Source organism: Mesitornis unicolor, unplaced genomic scaffold, assembly GCF_000695765.1.
Source record: "Mesitornis unicolor isolate BGI_N332 unplaced genomic scaffold, ASM69576v1 scaffold1950, whole genome shotgun sequence".
Classification (NCBI taxonomy): domain Eukaryota; kingdom Metazoa; phylum Chordata; class Aves; order Mesitornithiformes; family Mesitornithidae; genus Mesitornis; species Mesitornis unicolor.
In genome coordinates this window covers 11564-37655 of record NW_010157367.1, presented here as the reverse complement: position 1 = coordinate 37655, position 26092 = coordinate 11564, and the positions used below count along the sequence as shown (strand labels likewise).

The 26092-nt window shown below is 38.2% G+C and overlaps 1 protein-coding gene across 1 annotated transcript in view; it reads right to left on the bottom strand.

The window, feature by feature from the left end:
* Positions 1-816: 816 nt before the first annotated feature.
* The window catches only part of RHOBTB1 (Rho-related BTB domain containing 1), a 25829-nt gene continuing 553 nt past the window's right edge, over positions 817-26092 (bottom strand). Inside the window, exons 2-9 of the mRNA XM_010179633.1 lie at positions 25979-26082; positions 12491-12676; positions 9189-10156; positions 8653-8771; positions 6103-6253; positions 4274-4362; positions 2645-2750; positions 817-2130 (exon numbers count right to left, since the gene is read on the bottom strand). Coding sequence (XP_010177935.1) covers positions 1961-2130; positions 2645-2750; positions 4274-4362; positions 6103-6253; positions 8653-8771; positions 9189-10156; positions 12491-12676; positions 25979-26082 — 1893 coding nt within the window. The 3' untranslated portion in view covers positions 817-1960. The remainder of the gene's footprint in view (positions 2131-2644; positions 2751-4273; positions 4363-6102; positions 6254-8652; positions 8772-9188; positions 10157-12490; positions 12677-25978; positions 26083-26092) is intronic.

Sequence of the window (26092 nt, the reverse complement as noted above, 5' to 3'; positions counted from 1 at the left end):
CAGGTTCATTTATATATCCATTACAGTTTGGCAAGATTACAATCATACAGTAGCTTTGGTTGTGTAAAACCTAGTAGTAATACTTACTTAAAATGTGACTGGTTAACATTTTATGACAACAGGTATTTATCTCATCTTAGTCTTGATACATCTTCTCTCATTCATTCTTTTCCTCCACAATATACAATATCATTGACCAAGATTTAGGAGACATATTTGCAACCATCATTTGTAGCCCTTCTTTATCACTGTATAGTGATGAATCTTATAGGGGTAGGAATCTGTCACTTGTTTTTCTTATAAAAGTTTGTAGAGCAGCATCTCTTTCCATGCTGGGTGGCTTCTACCATCCTGTGGTAGCATCTGCCAAGAATTAGTCCATTCAAAACACAAACATGTAGTGTATATGGCTTTCCATCCAAAGCCTTTCCTGACCTACAGTACTGGGATTTGACTGTACTGCCTTGCCTTTGAATACAGAAAAAACACAAACAGCTTTTCACATTGGTATGCTGAGCTGCCAGCACAAAACAATATTAATAAACCTAATACACAGTACTAACTTGGTTATAGAATTGTGCCTGAGACACTGTACAGAATTGCATGTGTATGTTCTACAGTCTATGTATTTTAGTTTTGGTCTTTTAAAAAACGCTCTCAGCCTTATGTAATCTAGTGTAACACTGCAGCTTTAGAGTAATGGTTGATAAAAAGTCGTAAGCACACAGGCTATTTGAAAACACTGGAGGCTTTTTCTTTTCTTGCACCACTTGTGCAGAATTCCTGCCTTTCTGCCATTGTCTTGCTCCTAGCTTTCTAGGAATACCTACTTCCAGGGAAAATATATCTACTTAAAAATAACCTAACATTTTGGCTTCTACTTGGGAAAAACTATAAAGGAATTTGGATCAAACTGAAGTGATCTTGTGTGTGAAGACCCTTCTGCATTTACAAAATAGTGTAACACTAGATAACTCCGACCTGATTTTGCAGTCCTTTCAATTTGCTTCCACTGAAGCAAAAATGAATTCAACATGAGGAATGGCTGCATGGTTAAGATCCCACAGAACAAGGTAACTGCCATGCAGTAATTCAAATGCAAGCAGTGTAACTGTTTTTTGCATTCAGATCCATACTTGTATAAGGATATAAATTAATAAGCCCTTCTAAATGATTTTAGAAATGTCCTCTTTGATCTAGACATATAAAACCTCTGAATACTTAGAATCACTAGATTTCACATGGCCCACATAGTCATAATTATTTGCACTTACATGGCAAATATTAGAAGTATATTTGCCTGCAGTTGAACAGGTAATTATACTGCCTGCTATTCAGCTGAGCAAAGATCAAGCACTCTATATCTTGCAGTTACTGGATCTTATTCTAACCCTTTACTTTAGAAAGAAGAAATAACCATCTGATTATATTACCAGTGCACAGTACTTAAAAAAATAAAGACAACCTATACTAGGCAACTGGGTAATTTCCTAAGATGACTTCTTATGAGATACTCTAGAAGCGGTCTCTGATGACTGAAGATTGTCTATTTCACGGTACTCGCATAGTAAAAATAGTTAAAATCTAATTATAAAGCTGCTACATGGCTATTTTGTGGTCTGTAAAATAAAACAGTATCCAGAATTTTATCTGAACAAAATACAACAGACAGTATAAAAATAGTTCCCAATTGGAGATTGAAACATTAATGCTGGATTATTTTTTTTTATATAAAAAGAAATGTAATAATGGTAGACATTTACCTGCTTACTAGCCAAAAATATACATATGACTTTGAGGAGCTGTTCCAGGCTCACTTTCAATGAGCTTGTGCTTTTGACCCTAGCAATAATAAATGCACACATGGAACAAAGTTTCCTGAAAACCTGAACTACATCTTATTTCTAACAATAAGACTAACTTCTGACACTGGCTATGGATTTCCACTTATTGGCTTTGTTCAGGCAACTACAGCAGAGGAATTCCAGAAGCACCACTTCCGCTTTGAATGGTGTTTATTCAGTGCAACATCTTCCTTTTCTCTTTCTTTTTTAACTCGCTGGTAGTGATCTTCTTCCTTTAAATACCACACGGGTGGCCAGCGATGCCTCTCAAAATATTCTTGATTATCTGATTAAAAAGAAACAATGAAAAAGCCCTCAAATAAGACAATATGATACACAAATCCCAGAAATCTCTGCATAAAGCTATGCTACTGATAAGTTTATCCAGTCTCTATGTCAGCTGGCTTATCAGCGATTCCCCAACTTTCCTCATACGCCTTACTTACAGGGTGAAGAGGCTTTGAAAGCAATTGCACTCAAGGGGCCTTAGTCCATCAAAGGCTGTAAAAAAGCAAGCCATTTACAGAGTGTATTTGGCATTGTGGAGCCTGAAAATACCTCTATTTGTTTTAGCATCACTGAAATAGGTATGGAACATAATGCTTGGCCAGGAATCAGGCTAATGATTATGACCTTTCTTTACACATAAGAAGAACGTTATGAATGCTACTCAAGATAGTGCAGAGGCTCAGTCTCACTGCTTAATTATCTGAACCCATCTTTTATTTTCTTTTTAAGCAGCTGTGGGGGGAGAAAGAAGGGGAAACCTCATGAAAACTGTGGAGAAAAGTTGCCCATACCTGAAGATTTAGCTTTGATTTCCTTGCGGAATTTGGAGCAAACACTGTTGTAATTGGTGCAGATGTAGTGCAAGCACCAAGCTGCCAGCTGGTTAGCATTGTGAAACTGTAAAGAAAAACAAAGAACTTATTCCATTTCCTGAGGTTATTATTAATTTTCCAGCCCCACTTAACAACTAAAGCTAGAACTGCCTCCAACAGGTTGTATCTAGCAGCACTTTCCCAAGCACAGAGGAGAGCTGTTGAGGCTGAAGTGGCCTCTAGATGCCTTCATGAGCCGCTAGATGCCCTAGACCTTGTCGCACAACTCTGCTGGAACAACCAGTGGCCCAAAAAGCTCACAAATAGGTGCCTATCCTGCATATCATCTGGCAAACTGCATTCGGCCCCACACAAGATCTGAACGCCTGGCGTTGTAGACCTGAATTTTCCGGTATGGTTGTATCAGTCGTATATCCGTCTTGGTTACTGCAAACCCTGCTCTGAAGTAACTCCCTGGAAAACTATGCTCATTGACAGAAATCAAATATTACTGAAAGCTCAATACAGAATCTTGTACAAGCTTCCTATGGTTGTAAGGAAGCACAGCTATAATGCAAGTCAGATCGTATAGCATGAGTATCTCTTTTGGTGTTCTGTCTACTGTGATCTTCTCAGATTATAAATACATCATATTCACATAGGTACTGGGCACAGAGGATATCCTAACAGTAGTTAAACATATGACTTCTGTCTTCAACCAGGATTTAAAAAAAAAAAATCAAAACAAAAACACCCTTGATAAAATCAAAATTAAGTGAAGCAAGCTGCCTTTTCTTGGAAGGGGTTCAGTCCTGGTTTTGCAACAGCATTATAGGCAACAAAGGCACTTGAAAGCAGCTGCAATAGGTTTTGCTTGGTAGCCAGCTCTTGCTGTATTTTAGTGCTACTTAAACCCCAAACTTCAAGCCAAGTTGCAGCCAGGCTCACCATTGGTGTGAAATCAAGAATAAAAAAAAATCTAAACCAATCACTTTAGCTTGTATTACTGTATCTGAGAGACTGCCAAAGTACTCCTTTTAGAACACCGATGTGTGTACTTCAACTGTGAGTTGGGAGTTCTCTCTTGTAATGGTTTCTGAGACTCAAGAAACACAGAATCATGTTTGAAGATAAAGTAATAGGCTTTGCACTCTGAACTATGAGATGACTGGCTCTGAGTAGCCAGTCTAAGCGTCAAGTCTAAGAATACAAAAAACATTTCCTTTGCAATACAGGTCTAAAGTTATCTACAAGAACTGAACTGAAAGGAATTCAAGAATCATTCCCCATTACAAAGCAGAACAGCTTCATTATATTCCATTTCATGTTACTGAAGCGTGGCCATGCGAATGCGGAGCTTGGAAGCTCCACAATCAAGAAAAGCTAAAATACACATTTGAAAGACAACTCCTCCAAGATTTCTTAAATACGTGTTTCACCTTTGAACTAAGGAAAAACCTTCTTTAAAATAGAAGATTAAGTTTTATTGTCAGCACCCTCAGAACTGCAGACTTTGAGCCACTTGGAAGCATTGTTCAAAACCAATAAGGTGTTAAAAGCAAGTCCAGCAGTTGGCCAGAGTATCTTTAAAATACAGTGCACACTGACCTGTGCCACTTCCAAATAGGATAGTACTTCTCCATCTATTGCAACGCCGCTCATGGAGGCTTTTGTCAGTTCTTGTACTGCATGCTGTTCTGTTAGAGGAGAAAACTCATCACTCAGATGGGAAACGGTCACATTTGAAGGTCAGGTCATCCACAAATAAGAACAAGAAGGCACGTTCTCCCTCCTCCTAGTGTTAACTCTACCATTATGCAAGTGACACTTTCACCCAGATATCCTGAGCAACTTCTGATCTGTGAAGTCAAATTCTGGCCTCTAAGAGTTGTGGCTGGAGATTCTGCATCACGGTATAAACTGTCTTGCTCCAGTGAAGCACAGACCATATGAGGATTTGCCCTTTTGTCTCAAACCAGACTATTTCTTTCTGGTTTCACACACAAGTCTTACCTCTTTCTTATAGAAAGAGAGCCTGCAATTAATAACCACTTACAGAAGGACAAAGTTCAGCAGCCACTAGTCTCTTTCTGGCAGAATGGATGGGTGCAATATTCAATATAAATCAGAAATATGGATCAGCTGTCTCTTTTGGGTAATACAAAAGCAATAGCCAAGTTTTTTGCAACAGTGCACTTACCATTGCACTGTGGATTTATTAGTGGGTATATCCACGGCACTGATATAGAAAAGTTCACTTTAGGCCCTGTTCACATTCTCAAATTAGTCGTTCTTAGGGATCCAGACGAAGGCTGAAGAGCTCCTGCAAAAGTCACTTCGGTTCAAGAGTCTCCTTAACCCTTTCCTAGAACCGTTTCCTAGAATCTTGGAGGTCTGAGTGTTTTTTGGGAAATGTCCTCAGCTGATTGGATTCTACTGGGTTCAGTTGTTGGCAGTAGCCTTTGGACTCAAAAACATTTCATCAAGAATTAAATGGAACGAAATATTCTTAATATTATATGTAAGTTTATGCTGTAACTACTTAAAAAAAGAAGAAGATTTCAGTTAAAATGTGTGCATAAAATCAGGCAACAGTGATTTGGTCTGTCAGAACCAGTGAAGACAAGATAGATAGTGCTGAAGTGCACAACTGAAGGAGAATTAGGATTTGGTATGTAGTGAAAATTTTGCCTAAATGTTGTCTTGTAAATATGTGCAGCTCTGCTTCATCTGTCTCCCAGTTTTGGCCTTGGCCATGTCTTCAGAACAACGCCAAGTTACATACATAGAAAAAAGTAAACAGACAAAAAACCCCAACCCCAGAGGTCTGAGGTGTATGGATTTAATTTTAAAACTAAGTAGTATCCCATCCTGTAATTTTTCTCTAAATATGTGTGATAGAAAAGCTTTTCTTCCTGAAATAAGGATTTAATCCCCATGTATATACTAAAACACCCAATTCTAGGTAGTGAAAAGGGATTCAGACAGCATTTCTAAAAAAACATCATCATCTAGATCAGTTCTGAACTGGCTTAGTTAATATCTTCAAATAGAAATGTATAATGGAGCACTTCATTTATTACCTAATGGAAAGCCTGGAGTCCATCCTGTTTTCAGGTAAATTAACAACCACAGAAGAGATACTACAAACCACAGGAATTACATCAACGCTAAAGAGAAGGTTTACTCTTTCTGTTTTCAAAGTACAGAATACTTCAATGTTCTGAGCTGGTTTAGCACAAAACTAAAAAAGGCTAGAGAAAGGCAAATACATTTTCTCTAAGTGAAAATATCCATTTGTATTACAATATCCCTTTCAGAAAAAAAGATTTATTTTCTCACTGACACTTGAGAAAATCCTATGGGTTCCAAAACCATTACAACGTGTTTCAGCCATTGCAGAAGACACTGCATTGGGCAAGGCCACAAATTCTTACCTGCTAGCGCAACCAGGTGAGGAAGGCAAAACCTATTTGCCAAAGCGATTAACTCAAGCGTGTCCAGTTCCCGACTGGAGGACAGTTGTTTGGTATACAAGTAATCTAAAACTGCTTGCATGGAAGTCTTGTTTATGTTGGGAAGAGCTACCTGGAAAAGATATTTAAGAAAAGAGTCTCTAATAATTAAGGAATTTTCATATAAGGGCCATATTTCACTTCTGCCTATTTGCTGGACTCTCTCTTTTTAAGTAATTTTAGAAATGCAGGGAAAACATTTTTCAAAAAATAGATTTCCTATTAAAGGTCAAGAAGTTGCCAACAGGTAAGCATACCTCCAGAATCAGATCCTTTGACAGTTTACATGCAAGCAACCCTACCCAAGTTACTGGAGTTGGATCCACATCAAACAGTGGATCTGTTCAATGCTTTCTAGCCTGTGAATGTACAGCTTTGTGGGATACATAAAGCCACTGAGCACTTCCCATACCAAACGCCCCTTGGTAGACTTCCTGAGGAATGCAATCTATCTGTTCCTGGCAAGGGATATTCTAGTGATTCTGAGAATAACAGAAACCAAAGGATAACGAAAAACTAACCCTCTCAGTCTGTTTACCAATAACCAAGTTATCCAAGTAAATGACGGTTGGGAAGGGACTGAGAACTGAAGAAACAAAGCAAAGAAAATGTAAACCATTTCTGCCACACACATGTAATTAAGTGTAAGCACCGTGTAATGAAAATACTAAGACCAGGACAAAAGCTATTTCTCACCAGCACAACTCCAACTCAACTTTATTACAGGGAAGCCTAAAAGAGGAGGAAAGAGAGCTAGAAAGCCTCACTGTAATCTAGCACTGTAGCATCTCAGCTACAGTTTGCACACATGATCACTCTGCCAAAGAACAGGGTAAAACTGCTTCTTGCATGACTCAAGGTTGCAGCAGGTAAGCCTGCTTCTAATACCCGGGCTAGTCTGTTCCATTAAGGAGCAGTTTGTAATGTACATCTTCATAACTCAAGAGGTGCTGGCACTGAAGAATGCACTGTGATATTCTAAAGAACTTGCAGTAAAAAAATGGCAGAGCAAACAGATAATAATAAAATTACGATGAGGAATTAAATGTACACACAACTTAATCTGACTGATTGGAACCAGTCAGCACATACTTCCCGGTAGATGGGGGTTAACTGTTGTCACGTAGCTGGTTGTTAACCTTTGGGGGCTTGTGATTTTTTCCTTCAGCTCTACCTGGATGGGTGGGATTCAAACCCAGATCCATTAGTGCTAAAGCATGAACCTGTTACGCATATCAGCCACCCTGGGAAGCAGCTCAGTTCTCCAAGTAAGAGGAGCTAGTTGTGAAACAAATTCATTATTAATATATTTTTGTTAGTGCAGAGAACAGTAAATTCAGTTAATGAGTTTATAAAATACTGTGTCTCAAGTAGAGAAAAAGTAATAAGTAAAATGCACACGGTTTTATGTTTTGTAAACCAGTTAATGGAAACCATTCAATTCATATCTACCTATATTTTAAAACTTCCAAAAGCATTACTTAATGCTTTAAACTCTACAAAATGGAAGCTAAATATTTTAAATAGGAAAGATGAGCTAAGACTGTTAAGTTAATCATTAAAAATAGGCTGGTAGAAAATAAATTTATATTCCTTATTGCCAAATGTTGCTTACTAGATTCAAACTATGTATTTTTAATGAACCACTTGTCGAGCATGCCTCTGGGAAAGGAATTATGTTTACAGCTGTATTAGAAGCAACAAGAAAAAAATCTAAGTAGAACACAATCTTCTAGAATATTAAACACAAAAAACATGAACTCTATATGAACAACACCCGTAAGTATGGAAAGGAACAAAACAGAAACTAAAAATCTAAACTTGCTCATGGATAAGACACAAGAAAAAAATATTAGCAGAGTGTTTAGAATATGAAGAACAGCCCTTAAAGGCGCTTGAAAAGACAAGGCTTCTGCTGCAAAATTTTAATGCAAAGCACCGAGATCTTTTATACTGTACTTTACACTTGCTTTACTCAAGAGGACAAGCTGATGCACTGGAAAATCTAAGCTTACTTTCTACTGAAGTACTGTGAAACCAGCCCCCTTTTCTAGTTTAACACCATGTCCTTTAACCCTTTTTCCCCCCTTTCAATTCCTTCCTCAATGTCCCTGCTCCAAGCACTCTTTGTAACACTTCTGATTATATTAATATATATTCATAGAAGTTTAAAATTTTAAAGAAATGCATAAATCCATATTCCATTTTCCCCCATATTTAATATTTTCAAGGATTTCAGGTTTAAACACACACTCCAGCATTGGAGGAAGTCTCAGGCCTTGCAGAAAAGAGGTTATCCTCCTAGGCATCCTAATTTAATGCCTTAGAAAGAGAAGCATCCCAGGTCTGCAAGGAAAGGATAAAGAATCATACCAGGGATTATTGCAACCCTTCAAAAAAATACAAAATGATGCTTCCATCACCCTAAATTCATCAGACATTATAAGCAAAATGGACAAAATGGACAAATACCTCACTATTTGAGCTTTCAATAAATGATCCTCCAAACATAGCAGACATCCATTCACAGCTACATATCAGCAGTGGCTTGTGGGCATTTATGGTTCCGTCATCCAATTTAAATGTCACATCTGCCAAGGGAACAAAGAAACAGGCACGCTGCAAGTCTCCATTTAAAGTGAAACTGTGTCTCAAGAATGTATGTTGCACTTGCACGTTGTTAACCAAGGACTTCTTTCACTTCCCACAACCCCTACTGCAAAGACATCTCTAGCGTTCCATGGAGTTAAATAAAAAGCCTGACTTAAAAGGGGGATATCACTTTGGAAAATTTGGTCACTTATTTTAAAGCTTGTGTGTGGATTTTGGGGAATTAAGCTGCAGAATCCCAGGTTGGAACAGTTGGCCCTGAGTAACACTATAATTTTGGGCTCATCCCTCGTCTCAGAACAATGTAAGCTGTCACAGGTTTTGAAGTCTGTGAAGCGACAGTAACATGAATGAGAAAAGAATGACTTCTTTTTCTGTTAAAGCATGTATTTACTTACCAGAAAATGTCCCTTTGCAAAGGCACTCTTTTATCCGATTAGCTTTTCTGACATGAAATGCTTTAGTAATCTCTTGATTCATGAAGGCTTCTTTATTCATAATATTCTCCACCATCATTCGCAAATCAAATACTTCCAAGATTTCAGCAATCTGAGCCAGTCTTGTGAGATCTTTTTCATTTTCATCCAGTTGCCCTGTATATAAAAACTGCAAAACAGTTTTAAAAGGTCCAGCCTGCACAGATGAATCCATTTTTACCACAGTTACAGGACACGTCCTATTCGAGACAGGATTGACTTGCATTTCCTTATGCACACTAACAAACCCCTTACCCCAGGATGACAGAGATCTTGCTGCAGAATTTGTTTCACCAGGTTCAGGTCCTAGTGTGTTTAAAGAATCAGTACTTTCTGGTGGGGGAGTTTTAACATCAGCAGATTTCAAGGTTGTCTCATCACTGTCACCGTTCGTCTCAAGGTGACTCGTCAGAACATCCGTATTTGTATTTTCTTTATTACACTGTGTTTCATCTATGTCTGGACTTTCCTCACATTCTATTAAAAAAAGGTCATAAAACTTTGAAGAGGAGGTAGCTAGGTAAATCTTGTGAGCAAAAATGTAGTCCTGATCCTGGAGAACAAACATGACATCTGCACACAGCGGGCTGTCCAATAAATATCCAGCTTCGTTCACACTCGGTATGGGACACTCAGGAATTTTGATGACTGGAGGAGGGGCTTTTGGAGGTAGGAATGGAGCCTGAAGCAAAGGTTTTTGGACCTTCTTCAAATGAGATTTCCAGAACTGCAGGTGTCTTCTGGAGATCAGGGCAGCTCTAATTGCATTGTCAAACACATCTTTAATCCCAAACTGGTCAAACACACTGGTTTCATAGTATGGTATCCCAAGTTCCTTGGCAACTTCTCTGCCTCTTTCTGGTGGCAAAATGTCTCCTCTTTTTATCGGCCTAGGGTTAAACAAAACAAACTTTCTCTCACACAATGATCATCACAAAGTTACTTCAGAAAGCATGGAATTTTACACAATGCCTCAGCACCTATTCTCAGATAAATATTCAAATGAAACAAAATATAAAATTAAGCCCACAGAGCCCTTTGAAAAACTCCAACCATGATTCCAGAGAGTTTCAGAATAACACATGTAATTTTGTTTAAGTTTGGGTAATGCTACTAAAATATGCAGTGTTACTAAAAATGTGTAAAGTCATTTGCACAAAATGGAGCAAGCCTCCTTTCTGTTAAAGGGAAATTTACAGTAAAAAAAAATTGATGGAATGCTTGAGAACGTCTATTATTTAAAAAACCTCCTAACATCCCTTTCTACTCAGATAGTCTGTTAGTATTTTCTTTATGTCATAGAATCATAGGATACCAGGTTGGAAGGGACCACAAGGATCATCCAGTCCAACCTCCCAGGGTAAAAGTATAGTTTAAATGAGATGGTTCAGCACCCTGTCGAGCTGACTCATAGAACTGACCAATGTGGGGGAATTCACCACTTCCCCTGGAGATTGTTCCAGTGTCTGATTGATCTCATGGTAAAAAAATTCTTCTGGAGTTCAGTTGGAATCTCTCCAGAAGCAACTTGTGTCCATTACCCCTCATCTTTTCCATGTGGCTCCTTGTGAAAAGGGAGTCTCCATCTTCTTGGTAGCCACCCTTTATGTACTCGTACATGGTGATAAGGTCCCCCCTAAGCCTCCTCTTCCCAAGGCTGAACAAGCCCAGTTTTCTCAGCCTTTCTGCATATGGCAGGTCTTCCAGTCCTCTGATCATCCTCATGGCCCCTCTCTGGACCCTTTCCAACCTGTCCACATCTTTTTTGTATAGCGGGGACCAAAATTGGACACAGTACTCAAGGTGTGGTCTGAAAAGTGCTGACTAGAGAGGGATAATGACTTCTTTATCTCTGCTGGTGATGACCTAATGCAAACTCCAACGGAAATTCTCATAACATAGAAATGCCACAAATATAGCTAAATAGGAAATGGAAAGTATTTCTTAAGCTTATGGTTCTGAAAGAAAAATCATAGCAGCCTATGGTAAAAGTGTAACTGAACACTTACTTCAAGAAATAGCCCTGTTTTGGCTGTAGAGGCATTATGTAGGAACTCATGGATTTCCAGAGCAGCTCTAATACATGACGTAGGGTAAACAAATCAGAAGAAAGTCTGGGCTAGGATCCATTTTCTCAACAAAAAAGTCATCTCAAGAGAAGACATGACCCAACAGTGCGTTGTCTGAGCATACCATATTGTGCAGACACAAGCTGGCGCAGACTTAACACACTCCAGACAACTGCTTGCTTTAGTTTGCCAGCTAATAATCAGTTCAGGTGGCAGAATTCTGTGCTAGACATGCAGCACACTGATTCAAACTTTATTAATGGTGACATCGGAAAGGAGGATGAGCACAGAAGAAGAATTTTGAGTTTTGATAAAAACATTTCCTTTTAAAGAGTCAACAAAAAAGCCCATCCCACCCACAGAATGAAGAAATGCTGAATAAACAGACAAACCTATGAAAATCATATTTCCAATTCAAGGATTTGAATGCAAAGTTTTCTAAGAGCCCATGAAATATTAATTCAATTCGTTTATGGGAATTTGTTATAACACAGTCTTTAACTACAAGATCACAGATATTATTTCCATCAATCTGGTCTCACTCAAATTCACTTATATTGAGGAAATTAGAAGCAAGCAGGTAATTGTAGGACTGTTTTACCCAAACATGTGAATGCTTGTCTTTTGAATCTGGGAAAAAAAACAACTTCTCCACAATGACCACAAACTCTCTTTTAATCTCAAAACTTTAAAAAATTTAATTTGCAACCACTTTATTTTCTGCAATGATCTAGGATTACATCTGAAAAAAAAAAAAAAGGACTGAGAATTAATAGAACAAATAGAATCTGCCAGTTTAAAGCAACATCTGACAGTAGTGACAGGGTAAGACACGATACACATGTTCAGATGGAGAGAGACTGATGTGAAAATCTCCAGTAACAATTAGTATCTCTATATTATCATAGTGTTCAGACACCCAAACAAGCTTAGATGTCCAATGTGCAAAAATATTGTGGGAAATATATAATAACTGTGTATGTGTGTTAAAGAACTAACCAATTCAGACAGCAGAATTAACAAGAAGAAAGCACATACATTCCCATTTTACAAAAGAAAAAAAAGAAACCAGGCTCTATCAATTCTCTTTTGAAAGTACTGTACCTGGTTATCAAGGTGATATTTTTTAAATTCTTATTTTTGTTTAGACTTTACCTTGCCAAAGGCCGTCTGGCTCTGTTAACAGCCTCGAGATCTGCATAGCGGAGATCTAGTTGGCAGCCCACCAAAATGACAGGTGTGCGAGGGCAGAAGTGCTTGATTTCTTGATACCACATCGTTTTCACATGATTCAGAGAATTAGGGTTAGCAATTGAAAAGCACAGAACAACTACATCAGACCTAGAAAGGCAACAAGAAAATGTCCAATTAAAACCTAACAAATACACTTTCCACTGCAGCTTCACTTATTTTCACCACTCCAGCTTAAAGCTACTCCACTCTAGAATTGAAAAATGTGCCGACACCAAGGTGTCAGAATATTTGTTGTTTGTGCAGAGGTTTTATAGAAGCTACACATTTCACCACAAAAGCATGGGAGCACAAAGCCATATACCTAGGAAGCACTGCCCCTCTATGCCAGGAGATGATCCCTGCACATATGAACAGAGCACTGAGAGGTAGGGCTTGCCATTCTTTACTTTTAGACTATGGTTATTCACAGGCTGTCACTGCTTAATAAATAATTCTGCTGATTGGACACCTAAATTGCAAGGCAAAGACCAGTGGGGCTTAGGAATTAGACAGGAGTTATGCAAAACTTCAGAACAGCCACACAGTCAGACACAGGTCACTTCTGAACTTGTCACGGAGAAATACCTTTACTGCACCATTTTAGATACTGAGGTGGTCTCCTTTGCAATGCACTTTGCACAGCAATTCTCTAACACCGTTAATAAACAACCTGTTAGAAGGGCAAATTGCTGCAGAAAGACCAATTTACAGTATAAACAAAAATAAACATGATGAAAATAAGGTCAGTAAAGTGCAGAATAGGGAAGTGGCTTAAATCAGAGTAAGCAGGCTTTTAAAGGTTTTTAAGAAAACAAAAGTACTTCACTAAATAAACTTGCTTTATAAATTTTAAATATGAGGATTAAGGTTGTCAGTTCATTCTCTAAACCACCACCTAACTCTTGTCAGAGCTAGCACCCTAAGGCAAAGAAACGCTTGAATACTTGTCTCAGGGCATCCGTAACTTGGGGCAATTTCATTATTTATAAACTGGGATGGGATGTTATAAAACAGTTCTCAAGCTCTTGGGTCTCTCATGGGAAACAAAGAAAAGAAGAAAAAATGTTGAAGTGAAACACTTAAGAAAAATTGAGGGGAAGGGACATTTTGAGGAGGCAACTTACACTACAAAATTGTCAGCAGGATAAGCTGAGCAATACCATGTCTATCTCACTTCTATTATTCTTTAATTCAGCACAAATGTGTTGTGTCTGCAGTTTGCGTAATATATAGAGCAGCAGCAGTGAATCTTAACATTCACCTTTTAAATAATGAAATACCTTCTCAGTACTGCACTGAGGGCACAGATATATCCAGCAAGACTGTTTCTAAAGATAGCTGCATACAATACGGGTACTGCTGTGAGCATAACTTTTGATGCAAGAGAAATGCTCCTGCTCCAAGCTTGTATCTTATGTAAACTGCAACACATCTGTCATATCTAGAAACAAGGTCTTTTCAAAACTGGAAAGTTATTTACTAAATAGCAAAGTGGTAAGCAGCTAATACACTGGTCTTCTACATAACTGAGGCAAACACCCTTTAAACTCAAACTTGCTCTATTCAAGGTCATGTAAGAGTGAAACCTAGGCCTCAGCAGACATTTGCTCAGCTCACAGAAAGGAGAAATCAATGTACAGCTAAGACAAAAAAACCCAACGTGTTACACGTATTCTAATCTGGTCAATCGTTAATTCAAGATCATCAGAACTGCCGGAGAGGCAAGCGTTGGCTATCTGGCAGGTCCTAACTATAACTAAACATCTTAGAGAGACAGACTGTCTCGTATCCTTCAGAAACTAATACCTAAGCCAAGTAATTGCAGTCATGAGTATCCAGCCCTCCTGACTCTACAAACCACAAGACACACATCGTATCTCAGAAAATGCGCTTCTGAAAGGACGTGTTCCTGTGTGACCTACTCTAGGAGATCCTGCTCTGGCAGGGGGGGGTTGGACTGGATGATCTTTCGAGGTCCCTTCCAACTTCTTACATTCTGTGATTCTGTGAAAACCAAAAGGAAACAGCTCCAGCAAGAGTTCACAGGCAGGAGATGACAACAGCTCCCCCATGGGGTGCTGCTGACCAGTGCTGGGCTGGCCACAGACCTGGGCTCATGAGAAAAGCCAGTGATACAGATACAGGCCTCCAACTGCACTCTGTCCCATTGATCACAACTCTCTGACTTCTTTCCTTCAGCCAGTTCACAATCCATCTCACTACCCGATCATCTAGAACACACTTAATCAGTTTAACTGCAAGGATGCTATGGGAGACAGTGTCAAATACTTTACTGTAATCAAAACAGACCACATCCACTGCCCTACCATCATCTATCCACCTGGCTATGTCCTCATAAGAGGCTACCACATTGGTCAAACATGACTTCCTCTTAGTGAAACCATGCTGACTGCTCCTAATGAGCAGGACCTTGCCAAAGGAGTCTCGTTTTTTTGCCACAGAGCTGCATGTGGTTCTTGAGCAACTCATCATCTCTGACCTTTTCTGGGCGACCATAAAACTGAGCTGAGGAAAGCTGGTTTCTTTACCCATAACACATAACACACATAGCATTGCACTAACAGGACATTTCCATCTTACTGCCTTCTGAATGAAGTGACAAACAGAATAAAGAGGTAAAACATGTGATTGCCATATTATTTATCCTGTGTTAAAAACCTGAACTTCCACTAAAACTAATATCCTGAGAGTTCTGTACTTATCAGGGAGAAATAAATGGCCCTGTGCCATAAACAGGATGGATGGGAAATCACTGGATAGTGACAGAGTTCATATGCTGAACCAGCACCACAGCTGGGTCTGCTACCTCACAAAGTACATCCACCTTGTCATAATAAATTAAGTTTTTATTCAGGTCATAGGCATGATTTGCACTATTAGTACAAACTGAAGACAGTAATATATGAGGAAGATTAACTGTCTACACAGGACTGTGAACATTTAGGGGAAACTATGCTTTGGAAACTTTAATTAAAATACCTACAATTCCTTTTCATGTCAAAGGCACATTTACAACTTGCTAATGCCTCAGCAGAAAGTTTGGTTTGACATTTCTTCATACAAGCCAGAACCTGTCAGGTTAAAATAATGCATTAATATTTTCCAAACATTAAAAATTTACCAATGTTATTTTAGTATTCTCAGGGAACATAAAAGGATAGGATTAAAAAATATATCTAATTCATTGCCATTTTTGTGTGGTTTTGTTACTTTGAGGATGAGAAAGGATGAATCAAATTTACTTCTGCTTCCTTCTCTCTGCAGCAATATATTCACAAATACAAGCTGCTTTTTTCTAGAAAGAAATTTCATAACCATTTCCCAGTAAAATTCAGGAATGAGTCAAGAAACATTTTCATAGACTTGAATACCAAAAAGTGCTTTAGAACTTCTCCATCACATTCCTCCTAGAGCAGCATCCAATTGAGATGGGCAATAGATAAGGCACTGTGTGCATCCTCCTTTGTTAAACACAAAAGCATATGATTACATATGACTGGTGTTTGATACTGAAGTATCACAAGAAACAAAGATAAGTATGATAAATAACTCAAGGAGAAATGGTAGGTTGGATAACCAACACATTGCCTTGTAGATTCAGTAGTACATGTTGGAAATGCATAACTGCTTTATTCTTACATTCTGCTTTTCATGGGTTTATCAGAAGAAATTGTGAATCATCTACTCTTACTATTTGAAACATCGGAACATATTTAGGTATCACCAAAGCTCATAACCTCTGTATGACTTGTTCTAGCATGTGATAAACCACAAATGAAATGCCAATGCACCACCAGTGTAAGAAAACAGGTTTCTTTCTACTCACTGGGGTTCCTAAGAGGGCAGAACATAATGTAGATGTGTGGAACTTGGCAGGTGGAAAAGGGGAACAGATTCTCTCAGCTGTAGGCAAATCAACAACCACTCACATGTTTGTTACTTCCTGGGTGACCAATTGGAGTCTCACATTAAAGCATAAGAGCACTCCAAATGCTCCCCTTGGAGTCACAAAAGTAATTCTTAATGCAAAACATATACATCTGAAGTCAGCCCAGCTCGGTCTAAATATAGTTATGGACTTCCTACAGGAGACTTCTGTGGGCAAAGAAAGAACCTCACCACCATTCCAAGAAGCAACCTATCTACCTAACGTAGGTATTACCTCAGTATATTCAGTGATACTGTCCTTGGATAAGAACTTCTGATGGAAGTAACGACCTTTTTAGACTTCAGAGCACAAAAAGAAACCTTCTGGACAACCAAATCTCTGGCAGAAATCAGCATATGGTGTGGTGCCATCCTGTGAGCTCCTAGTGTGCAAGTTGTGAACTGTATCAGGTGTAGAGAGAGCAGCCCAAGTCACTGCCAAACAGCAAGCAGTATAGCACTGACAAAGACAAGACCACTTTAAATTATCAACCTTAGGCTTCAGCAGTAGTCATGCTGTGGGTAAGCATTGGGGAGTTACTTTGGAATTACTACAATCAGAAACTCGTGAGGTGGGGGAGAAAAAGGAATATATTAGCTATCTAACAAGCCTTTCTGATGGAGCTGTTAGAAACAGCAGAGAAGTCAGTGCTTTCTAACTAGAGCTGCTTTGTGTAACAGAGCACTCCATTAGTTTGGGACTGAGATTTTTAAAGACTCTTCTGCTTACACGTGATGTGTGTTCCAGAGCTGGTATAATCAGCTGCACTGCAGATGTACCTACACACCACATTACCGATCCAGCTTTCAACCAGAAACTGCTACATAGAACTTGAAGGAAGCTGTAATATTAAATGATATCTCATATATTCCATGGCAAGCATGTTTAAAAGTTTAATGTTTCCTAGTTTAGTTATAAACTCTAGTGCAGAAATAGGCTGCCTTCTGAAACGTACACACTGCATTACCTAGAAAGAAGTTCTTCCCTCTAGTTTATAATTTACAAGTTACTGTGTAAAACTGCTGCATGCATGAATTGCTGCTCATGAGTAAGGGGTACCATTTGCCATATAGTCATGGAATAATACTGTTGGGTTTGGAAAGGAAAAGAAATAAAGCTGTGAGGAATACAGAATGTGAAGGAGATGTCTCTGATCTGGAAATTGGAGGGAGTGTGAAAGAGGAAAAGGAGGAAGACTGAACCGTATTGCCATGCTATCTTCTCATCTTCCTAGAGGACAAGTCAAAAGTACATATTTTATTTTAGAAAGCTTAAACGAGACCCAAGAGTTAAATCTGACAGAATCAGCTGAAGGATATACAAATTATATTTCAGTTGACAAGAAGTGTTTTGCACATACTTAATCAAATCAAACTTTTAGAACAGACTTGGAGAGGAGGGGAAAAAACAAACCCAGTGGATTTCCTATCCTATTTTCTCCTATTATAGTCTTTATTTCTCCATATTTTTAGAGATCATCTTTCTCTAAGAAACAAGGTTGAAGTAACAGAGTCTATTAGAATTTTACAGAGCAAACAATTCGGTAGAGGTTTATCCAAAGTGTTATACTCTCTTGACTTTACCAGAACAGCTAATCCTTAGACATTAATCTATCAATAAAAAGTTGCTTTGCTTTTACTCCTCCTCATTTTTTTTTCACTACACACTTCTCATAATTTTCTCAAGGTTCCTCAGTCCTGCATCACAGCTGAACTTATCCCACTGAGACCAGAATTCGACAAGAGCTTTCTTTAGTGTGCACCTGCATAGTCCATCAACCACCTGAAAGGAAAGACTGTGTAGGGCAGCAGCCTGAGTGCAAATACCAGCTCCCAAGTTCCCAAACACAGTTGGTTCAGGCAGTAAAAAGTCTTCCAAGATTTAAATTAAGCATCTCACTTATGGCTGAACAAAACCCTGCTACAGCTCCATGTCAATCCAGATACATTTTGAAAAGAGAGGTTCACTCTGTTATACAACACTTCTCATGCATGGATCTCACTGAGCTGAAAAAAAAATTGTGCAGATAAGCAAGGCTGATAATGTTTTAAGGGGACTCGGTTTTTAGTAAATGCAGTTGCAGCCATCACATGAAATGAGAAAAAATTCATTAAGTGACTGGCAAGCACAACAAAATGACCTGAAGACACAGGACTTACGAGCACACACTCAAAACAGATGAAAGGCTAGAAGAACTAAAATGCAGGGGTGCCTGGCATGTGAAGAACTGAAGATATCCAGGGAAGGCAGGGCAAGACCATGCAGTGCCCTGGATGTGAGCAGGAGAATCAATTAGTTCTATACTTTACCGACAGCAGTGAGGCTTCTTAAGTACTGGTGTAATGTGCGAAACTGTCAAAATGCCCTGAAATATATTCAGATTTTGTGGTGAGTAGCATGCAGATCTATTTCTAAATTTTCTGTAATGTCATTTTTAGTAGGAACCAACGATAACAAAAAGAAAATAAAGCTATCTTTAAGAAAACTGCATATTTCAAGACTGTGTTTCAGAAGTAGAAAGAGTTTTCCCATACTTCCCTTACAAACAATACATCATTCTTAAATGTTAAGCATTTTAATATCTCTTCTATTTCCTTCAGGGTACTCATGGGAAAACAGTGGTGCATTTATAGAGAATAACAAAAAATGTTTTGCTATCACAAAGAATGATTAAAATATCTCATTTTCCATCACAGAAACCTGTAAGAGCTACTCTCATGGTACAAATGTCTGACCAGCAATAGGGCTAAAAAGAATGGCAAAGTTGTGTGGAACAGTGTAACGAGGAAAACAATTGTATTTTTAATTTAAAGGACTGCTTACAAAGTCCTGGCATTTGCTTAATTTTATTGCTGGCTATAAAAACTAAATTCACCCATAATTCTAGTTCAGCATTTAGATATGAAAAAACCTATCTTAGTGCTAAACAGAACTTTGCAGTTGAAATAGGCTGCCTGCAAGGTACCCTAGCATGATTCCAGGCCACATTTTGCCAGTAGACTCAGTAAAACCCTCTTTAGAATCACGTATATTAGCAGTACACACATCCACCATAATACAGCAATACATGCCTTTTTCCCTTCCCCAGAGAAGATCTCTCAGTTACTGCATTTCTAACGCAGGAATAAAAATTGTGTGATAAATAGAACTCTAGAGATAGTTAATTGAGGCTGAAATTCTGAAATATTCTGTGCATCACATGAAAAGTCATGGTTTATAAAACTAAGACGCAAAGCCTGAACACCAAATCAAAGGAGAAGGATTAAAGAAAACGATAGAGCAAGAGAAGGTACAAGGCTAGCTGTAGCACAGCTCATCAACCTAGGGCAAGCACCAAAACTTGCAATACCATGCAGAGGTACTGATAAGAATATAGCTACAAACGCTTTTGTAGGACATATCAGCTGACTGCTGTCTGCAGCCAGAAAACAAAATGATGAGAAATAAATTCACAGAACAATGGAGAAACCAGAAACACAAGGAAAGGTGGGCTGTTCAAACTTACTTTCTGTCATTGTAAGGAGGCAGCTTACACATGAAAACTACATGCTGTCTCTCTGCAGAAAACCAACTTTCATCAAATATACTGCCGAAGAATAAATGAAAGAAGAAATTAACCCTTTCTTTACTTCCAGCCGCCTCCTCTAAAAAAACCTAGGAACCAACAGTCAATCATAAAAATGTATTGATTTTAAAAGAAGTAAGAAGAGATGCAGTCATAACATCATTTGAAGCAACATGTTTAAAAGAAAAAAAAATAAAGGTAGGGGAGGGATGTAAGGATGGAAAAGAAAAAAAAAGAAGATACAAAGCTAGGTCCCAAAATGCCATAAAAGCACAATTCCTTATAAGTACTGATGAAGAACCCAGCTAGGAAGGTAAGATAAAGATAAAGAGAGAGGTAAAAGCCCAAAGATTAAAGAATGATAGGGTCTGGTTTACATCCAGCATGAGTGACTTCTGGAGTCACAGAAGACATGAAAACTGATCATTAACAGATGATAGATGCATCTCCTGCTATGGGGAGAAAATATGGACTTGCATATTTCTTGCTTTCTTTGGGCTATCACAAAACCAGCCTCCTCCTCTTTCTTTTTTTAATTTAAAAAACCCCAAAACTGTCAAGAAATTTTAACTGGCAAATTGATGTCACAAAGTTACCAATAAGAACTCAGTTTAAAACAGCTACATCTGGTTGTGCAGAGTGGTTTCCATGTTCTGACATATTTATGAGGAAATCCAGACTGAGATCCTGAGACCCTTGTAGTACAAAACAGCTCAAGAAATCCACCTAGCACCTATTCACAAAGATCAAGATTTTGATGGAAAGTCACTTCCCAGGTTTAGCATTTCCAAAAGATTTTGATGTTGTCTTGCAGTGTTTTTAGGATAAAGCCCAAATGCCTTCTTTTCACCCAGCCGCTGACTTAGGAGAGCAAGGAGAAATGGAAAATTCTCTCATACCACAAATAACATTTGATATATACTTTTTCACTCCAGTCAAGTAAGGCTTAAAGCATGACAAGTGTCTCTCTATTATAGCTAGGTTACATATACATCAAGTTGAGCCTCAGACCCCACCAACAGTCATTTGGCACATACCTTTCTAAAGAAAGGATTCCTAACAGCAATTCCATAGCAACCTCTTTCTACTCACAATATGTAACTGATGGGATGCAGAGAAAAGTAGTAGATCTGCATTAATTTGACATATATAAAGCATAAACTTTCCCATTGACTAAGTGATAAAGCCTCAAATATTAATATAGACAATGAAAGAAGAAAAAACTAGTGCATGCAGACATCATATCAGAATAAAACTACTTGAGAATGCTGTCTCTCTGTGAATCTAACCTTTCTTGAGGCTGATCTGAGTCAAACTCAAAGGAGAAAAAAAATCATAACAAATATTAAAAATGTTTTTTTACAGGAGTTCTTCAGGATTGCCTGATGAAGAACCTGAATAGCTTGTAAACCACTGAAAAGTAGATGAGGAGGCTCACAAATTTTGGAATCTATCTGAAGATGATTCTGTGATACTGCGTATCATTTTTTGCGGCAGCAAAACATAGCAAAAGGAAGCAGGCAAGGTGAGAAACATCCAAAAACAATTGGATTCCCTGTCAGCTGACACTTCACTAACAAAGCAAAAGACTATCTTGTGTCTGTTAAGTGCTACTGCTGCGCAGGCACATCTGTGATGTTCCCCTCCAACCCACACCAGGAAATGGCTCGTGAGGCCTGTGGAAGGTGAAGAATTATCATAACATAAAAACAAGGACAGTAAGACTGCAAAGAAAAGCGTGGGCTTTCATTAGAAGCATTTCTGAAACCTTGGACTTACTTTGAAGAAAGACGAGGAGGTGCTGACCTGTTCTCAGCTTAGGCACTGGCAGTGAATGACAGAGGGCACCGATCTAAGGGCAAACCGAGTAACTCTCTGAAGACCCCCACCTCGTCCTAATCTCACGGAACTTCCTGAATGCAAATACCATTTAATATCAAAGCTACCTGGGTTTTGTTTTTATAGAAATATCATAATCACTGTCCTTTAAGAAAAAGAAACAGAACAAAACAACCCTAAAGAGATTGGTGGAAGTCTTCAAATATCAGTGACAAACCCTTGTTGTCATGGCCTATTTTCAGCAGTGTTCAGAAGGTATATTTCTATGGATTCAATTACACTGAAATAACTGGTTGAGGAAATTGTAATCACATAGAAAAAGATGAATGCATGTGTTCCTGTGTGTGCATACAATACCCACAAGGCTTATGAAATCCATTCACAACAGAGGAAATACTTGAAACATATTTTAAGAGGCTCTGTCAGCAGTCTCATAGCAAGGCTTTCACATTTGTAAGTCACAAGGAAAAAAAGCTGTTTTCTGTTCATGCTGTATGAACAGATTTTGTTTGGTCTACAGCTTATATTTAAGTTGCAAGTAAATAAATCTTCCTGGCTGAATTAGCTGACAAACCACATCCACGGTATTGAGAATAAGTATTTGATTGGGACTGAATTAACTCTTTGCAGATTTGTGCTCATGTTTACACATACTAGAGCTGCATGTATTAAAAAATAGGATATGCAGGATATTAATCAAATTGTAGTCAAATATGTTTACCTGAAAAAAAAATAAAAAAGAAAAGGATGCAAAAAGAAAAAAAAAGTGCAAGCCAGTCTTTCTCTTCCTCCCATTTTGCTTTCAGAATTAGTTAACATGATGACATGTTGTCACTTGTTCAAAACCAGATTGGACAGGAGGATAGAGGACAGTGAATCCTAACAAGCTGAAATGTAAATTAAGATATCTTCCTGTCTTTACACATGCAATTTTGTGCCTCTCCGGGAAACTGGTACATGATAACAACTTGAGCTTTATATGAAGCTTCTACCTTATTTGCAGTCTTAGAGAATACAATAGCACCGAGACTAGATTGTTACTAAAGAAAGAGGTGACTAAGAGCTGGAAATCAACACGCTAATCATAACAAAGACGTTGTCATTTTACAACGAGTGATTTTGCATCAATAAAACCCTGTGGGGACTGTATCAACAAATGACTGTTTGGCATCACATCATGCCTAAGCTGAACTGAAGAGGATACTTCCAAAACTAAAGCACACACTTTAAGGAAGAAAAATCCCAAACATGTCATACCATGAAACTGTAGCAAATATTTCCACAAGTCCCTCCAGCTGCATTCTCCTCCCTTCCTTAAGCTGTCAGGAACTATTTCCCAAAGCTCCCAGAGACTGTGATTATTAAACTAAACACCACACACTAGAGTGCAAGCTGGATCGTGCTCTCCATACTCCTATTTTAAAGGATGGCAGTGGGAACATTAACTATTCCATCCTCAGTGGTATACAAATACGTTTATCTTTCTGTCACACAGAAATAGTGGAAAGCCCATTCCTTTTGTCATTCTGCTTTCATGTTTCTATCTGTGAAAAATAAGGAATTAAGAAGGATTTATCTTTGCTGCAGGTCCTATTAACTGTTCACCCTGTCATCTATAGCATGATCTATTTATATAACATTTTGTGAAACTGTATGGAACAATCTTTTCCGACAAGCAGCGGGTGAATCAGTGACCTGCTGCTTCTTGTTACCCCACGTTTAGGGCAATTAGAGGTGTTGGCTGAGTGGCTGAAATAAGCCATCCTCTGCACAAGGAGCATATCAGAAAAAAATTTTGAAGGGAACCCAAAAGTTACATTATTATAATATTATTATATACTATATAATAATGCATATTTTATATATAATACACATTATTATTATTATTGTTGTTGCTGTTGTTATTATATTTCAGACAATCAGAAACATGGTACACTTGTAGGCTTAGCCTTGAGCAGTTTGGCACAACATATGCTTTTTACTGTACTGCAAGATTTGGCTCAACTATGAGTAATCTGTAGTTCAGCGTACAGAAGTGATTTAAAATAAATTCCTAGAAACATGAGCATTCAATATCGGAAATATCTTGTTAAAATGCTAACATAGATAAAATACTAAACAGTTTTAAATGAAATATTAATACCTTTCAAAACAATGAAGTACCTAATCAGTGCTTACAATTAGGAAATTTTACAATTGGAATTCTATTTATAAAATAGTTTATTTAGAGTTTGCAGTTACTTTCTGCATTTACAGACTTTCAGAAAAACCCCTAACAGAACTGCAAGTTTCCAGAACAGCCTTTTTAAGTTGATCAGGGCATAGCAAACCTGATTCCACATAGGTTCAGTTCTGCTAACATCAAAAATGAATCACTGTGTTCATACGCTTAATCCCATGAGATCTAAAGTTATTCATGTCCTCCTTGGGGTTTGCAGGATTAGAATCTAAGTATGTCGTTTCCCCCCTCGCCCGTCCTGTCAGTAAACGTGGGATCAGAGCTCAGAACATGCCTGAATTTGTCCTTCTAATCTCTAGTAATCTTCTCAGTGACACAGTATCTGTTTCAGAACATTAGGAGGCCACATCTAAGAGGACCAGTTAGTGGAAACATTAAGTTACACCCATATTTATCAAAGTAGGCTCCATATGCTGCCATATGGTAAAACAGCATCTATTCACATACTCAAATAGCACTAAATATTAAGGGCAATATTACCTTAAAGTCATTAACTTCCTTCACTCACAAAGCCTATTTACAAACGGTGCAGGTTATGTAGCCCAGACGTGTTGCTAATTTAGCTTCTGACACAAAATTCAAGACAATTCACGACTCTGTAAAACACAACTAACACAGTGTTGTATACAAAGGAGGGTTTGTAGAAACTGCCATAGAGAGTTCTACAGTGCGAAAATTTATCTGGTGGATTCAACCTACAGAACTCCTTCCTGCAGTTTTAAAGGGTGAACAGAAAAGACAGTCATCCTTCAAAGTCACTTGTTTCACCAAGTAGCGCAGAGAGAAGGAAAACAGTAAGACAGCACATTTTGAGACAGACACTTTACAAATGGCGTTCCCAGCTGGAAAAAACCCAAAACTCTCTCTATGAAAAGTTTGATCATCTGCAGTGACTGAAGCAGATATGAAAAAGATATTAAAAAGTTCAAGAAGGTGAAAAAATGTGTGAGGACCAAGACCTCACTCAAATATCAGTTATGAAAATATCTGTCCAAGACCCACCTTCAGCCCGGTATTTGCCCAGGTAATGTGTTCTCATTACATGTGTATTCAAATACCTGTTACTCTGCTGTCTGTAGTGCTACAAAGCCAGATCTAATTACAATTAAACAAAACAGAAAGACTACCATTGGCTTCAGTCCTTGTTGAAACTACGCTGAAGTTACATTACACATGCTAGAAAAATCTAGATTACATTCCTTCTAACTGCCTGGTTTTTGTTGTGGGTTTTTTGATTTGATTTGTTTTGTTTTTAATTTCCAGGGTTAATCGATTCACTAGCAGACACTTGATACTTCTAGAAAACAAATCTTTCATTTCCTCAGCTTTAATTAAAAAAATACAGAAGCCCCTGACCTTTCATGCAGTTGGCTCTGCTCTCAGGAGGTTAGCTGCCCATTCAACATCACAGGTTTCGATAAAAGAAATATTTCAGGAGTTTTCCAACATCTCTCCTCGTTAGTTGTCTGTTTGGCAATTATATCATACACTGCTTATACAGGCAGGGAATGCTGATGTTCAGTTTTGTAAAACTACAATCTTATTTTGGGGAATGTTCTTTAAAATTCAAAATAGGACAACAGTTGTTGACAGAGCTTAGCAGGCTGTTCAAGGAAATGTAGCATAGTAAAACTACGGTGCTTTTTAAATATTTATATCTTTTTAATCCTTGCAGCAGATAATCCTCTTTGCAGTAGGCAGGAATATGAATACCCTTGATTGTATCTAAGTCCTTGCCTTTCAAAATTAAGATTTGCAATTTTTTTCTGCCCTAAAATTTTACAAGTATTACTTGAAATTTTGCTTGGATCAATTTACCTTCCATAAGCAAAGCGCCTGTCTTTGTGGTGGTCCCCAAACGTATCCCACAGCCTGAGAGAAACACTCACTTCATCCACAACATCTCTTGAGCGTTCAAGGACCTAGAACAGA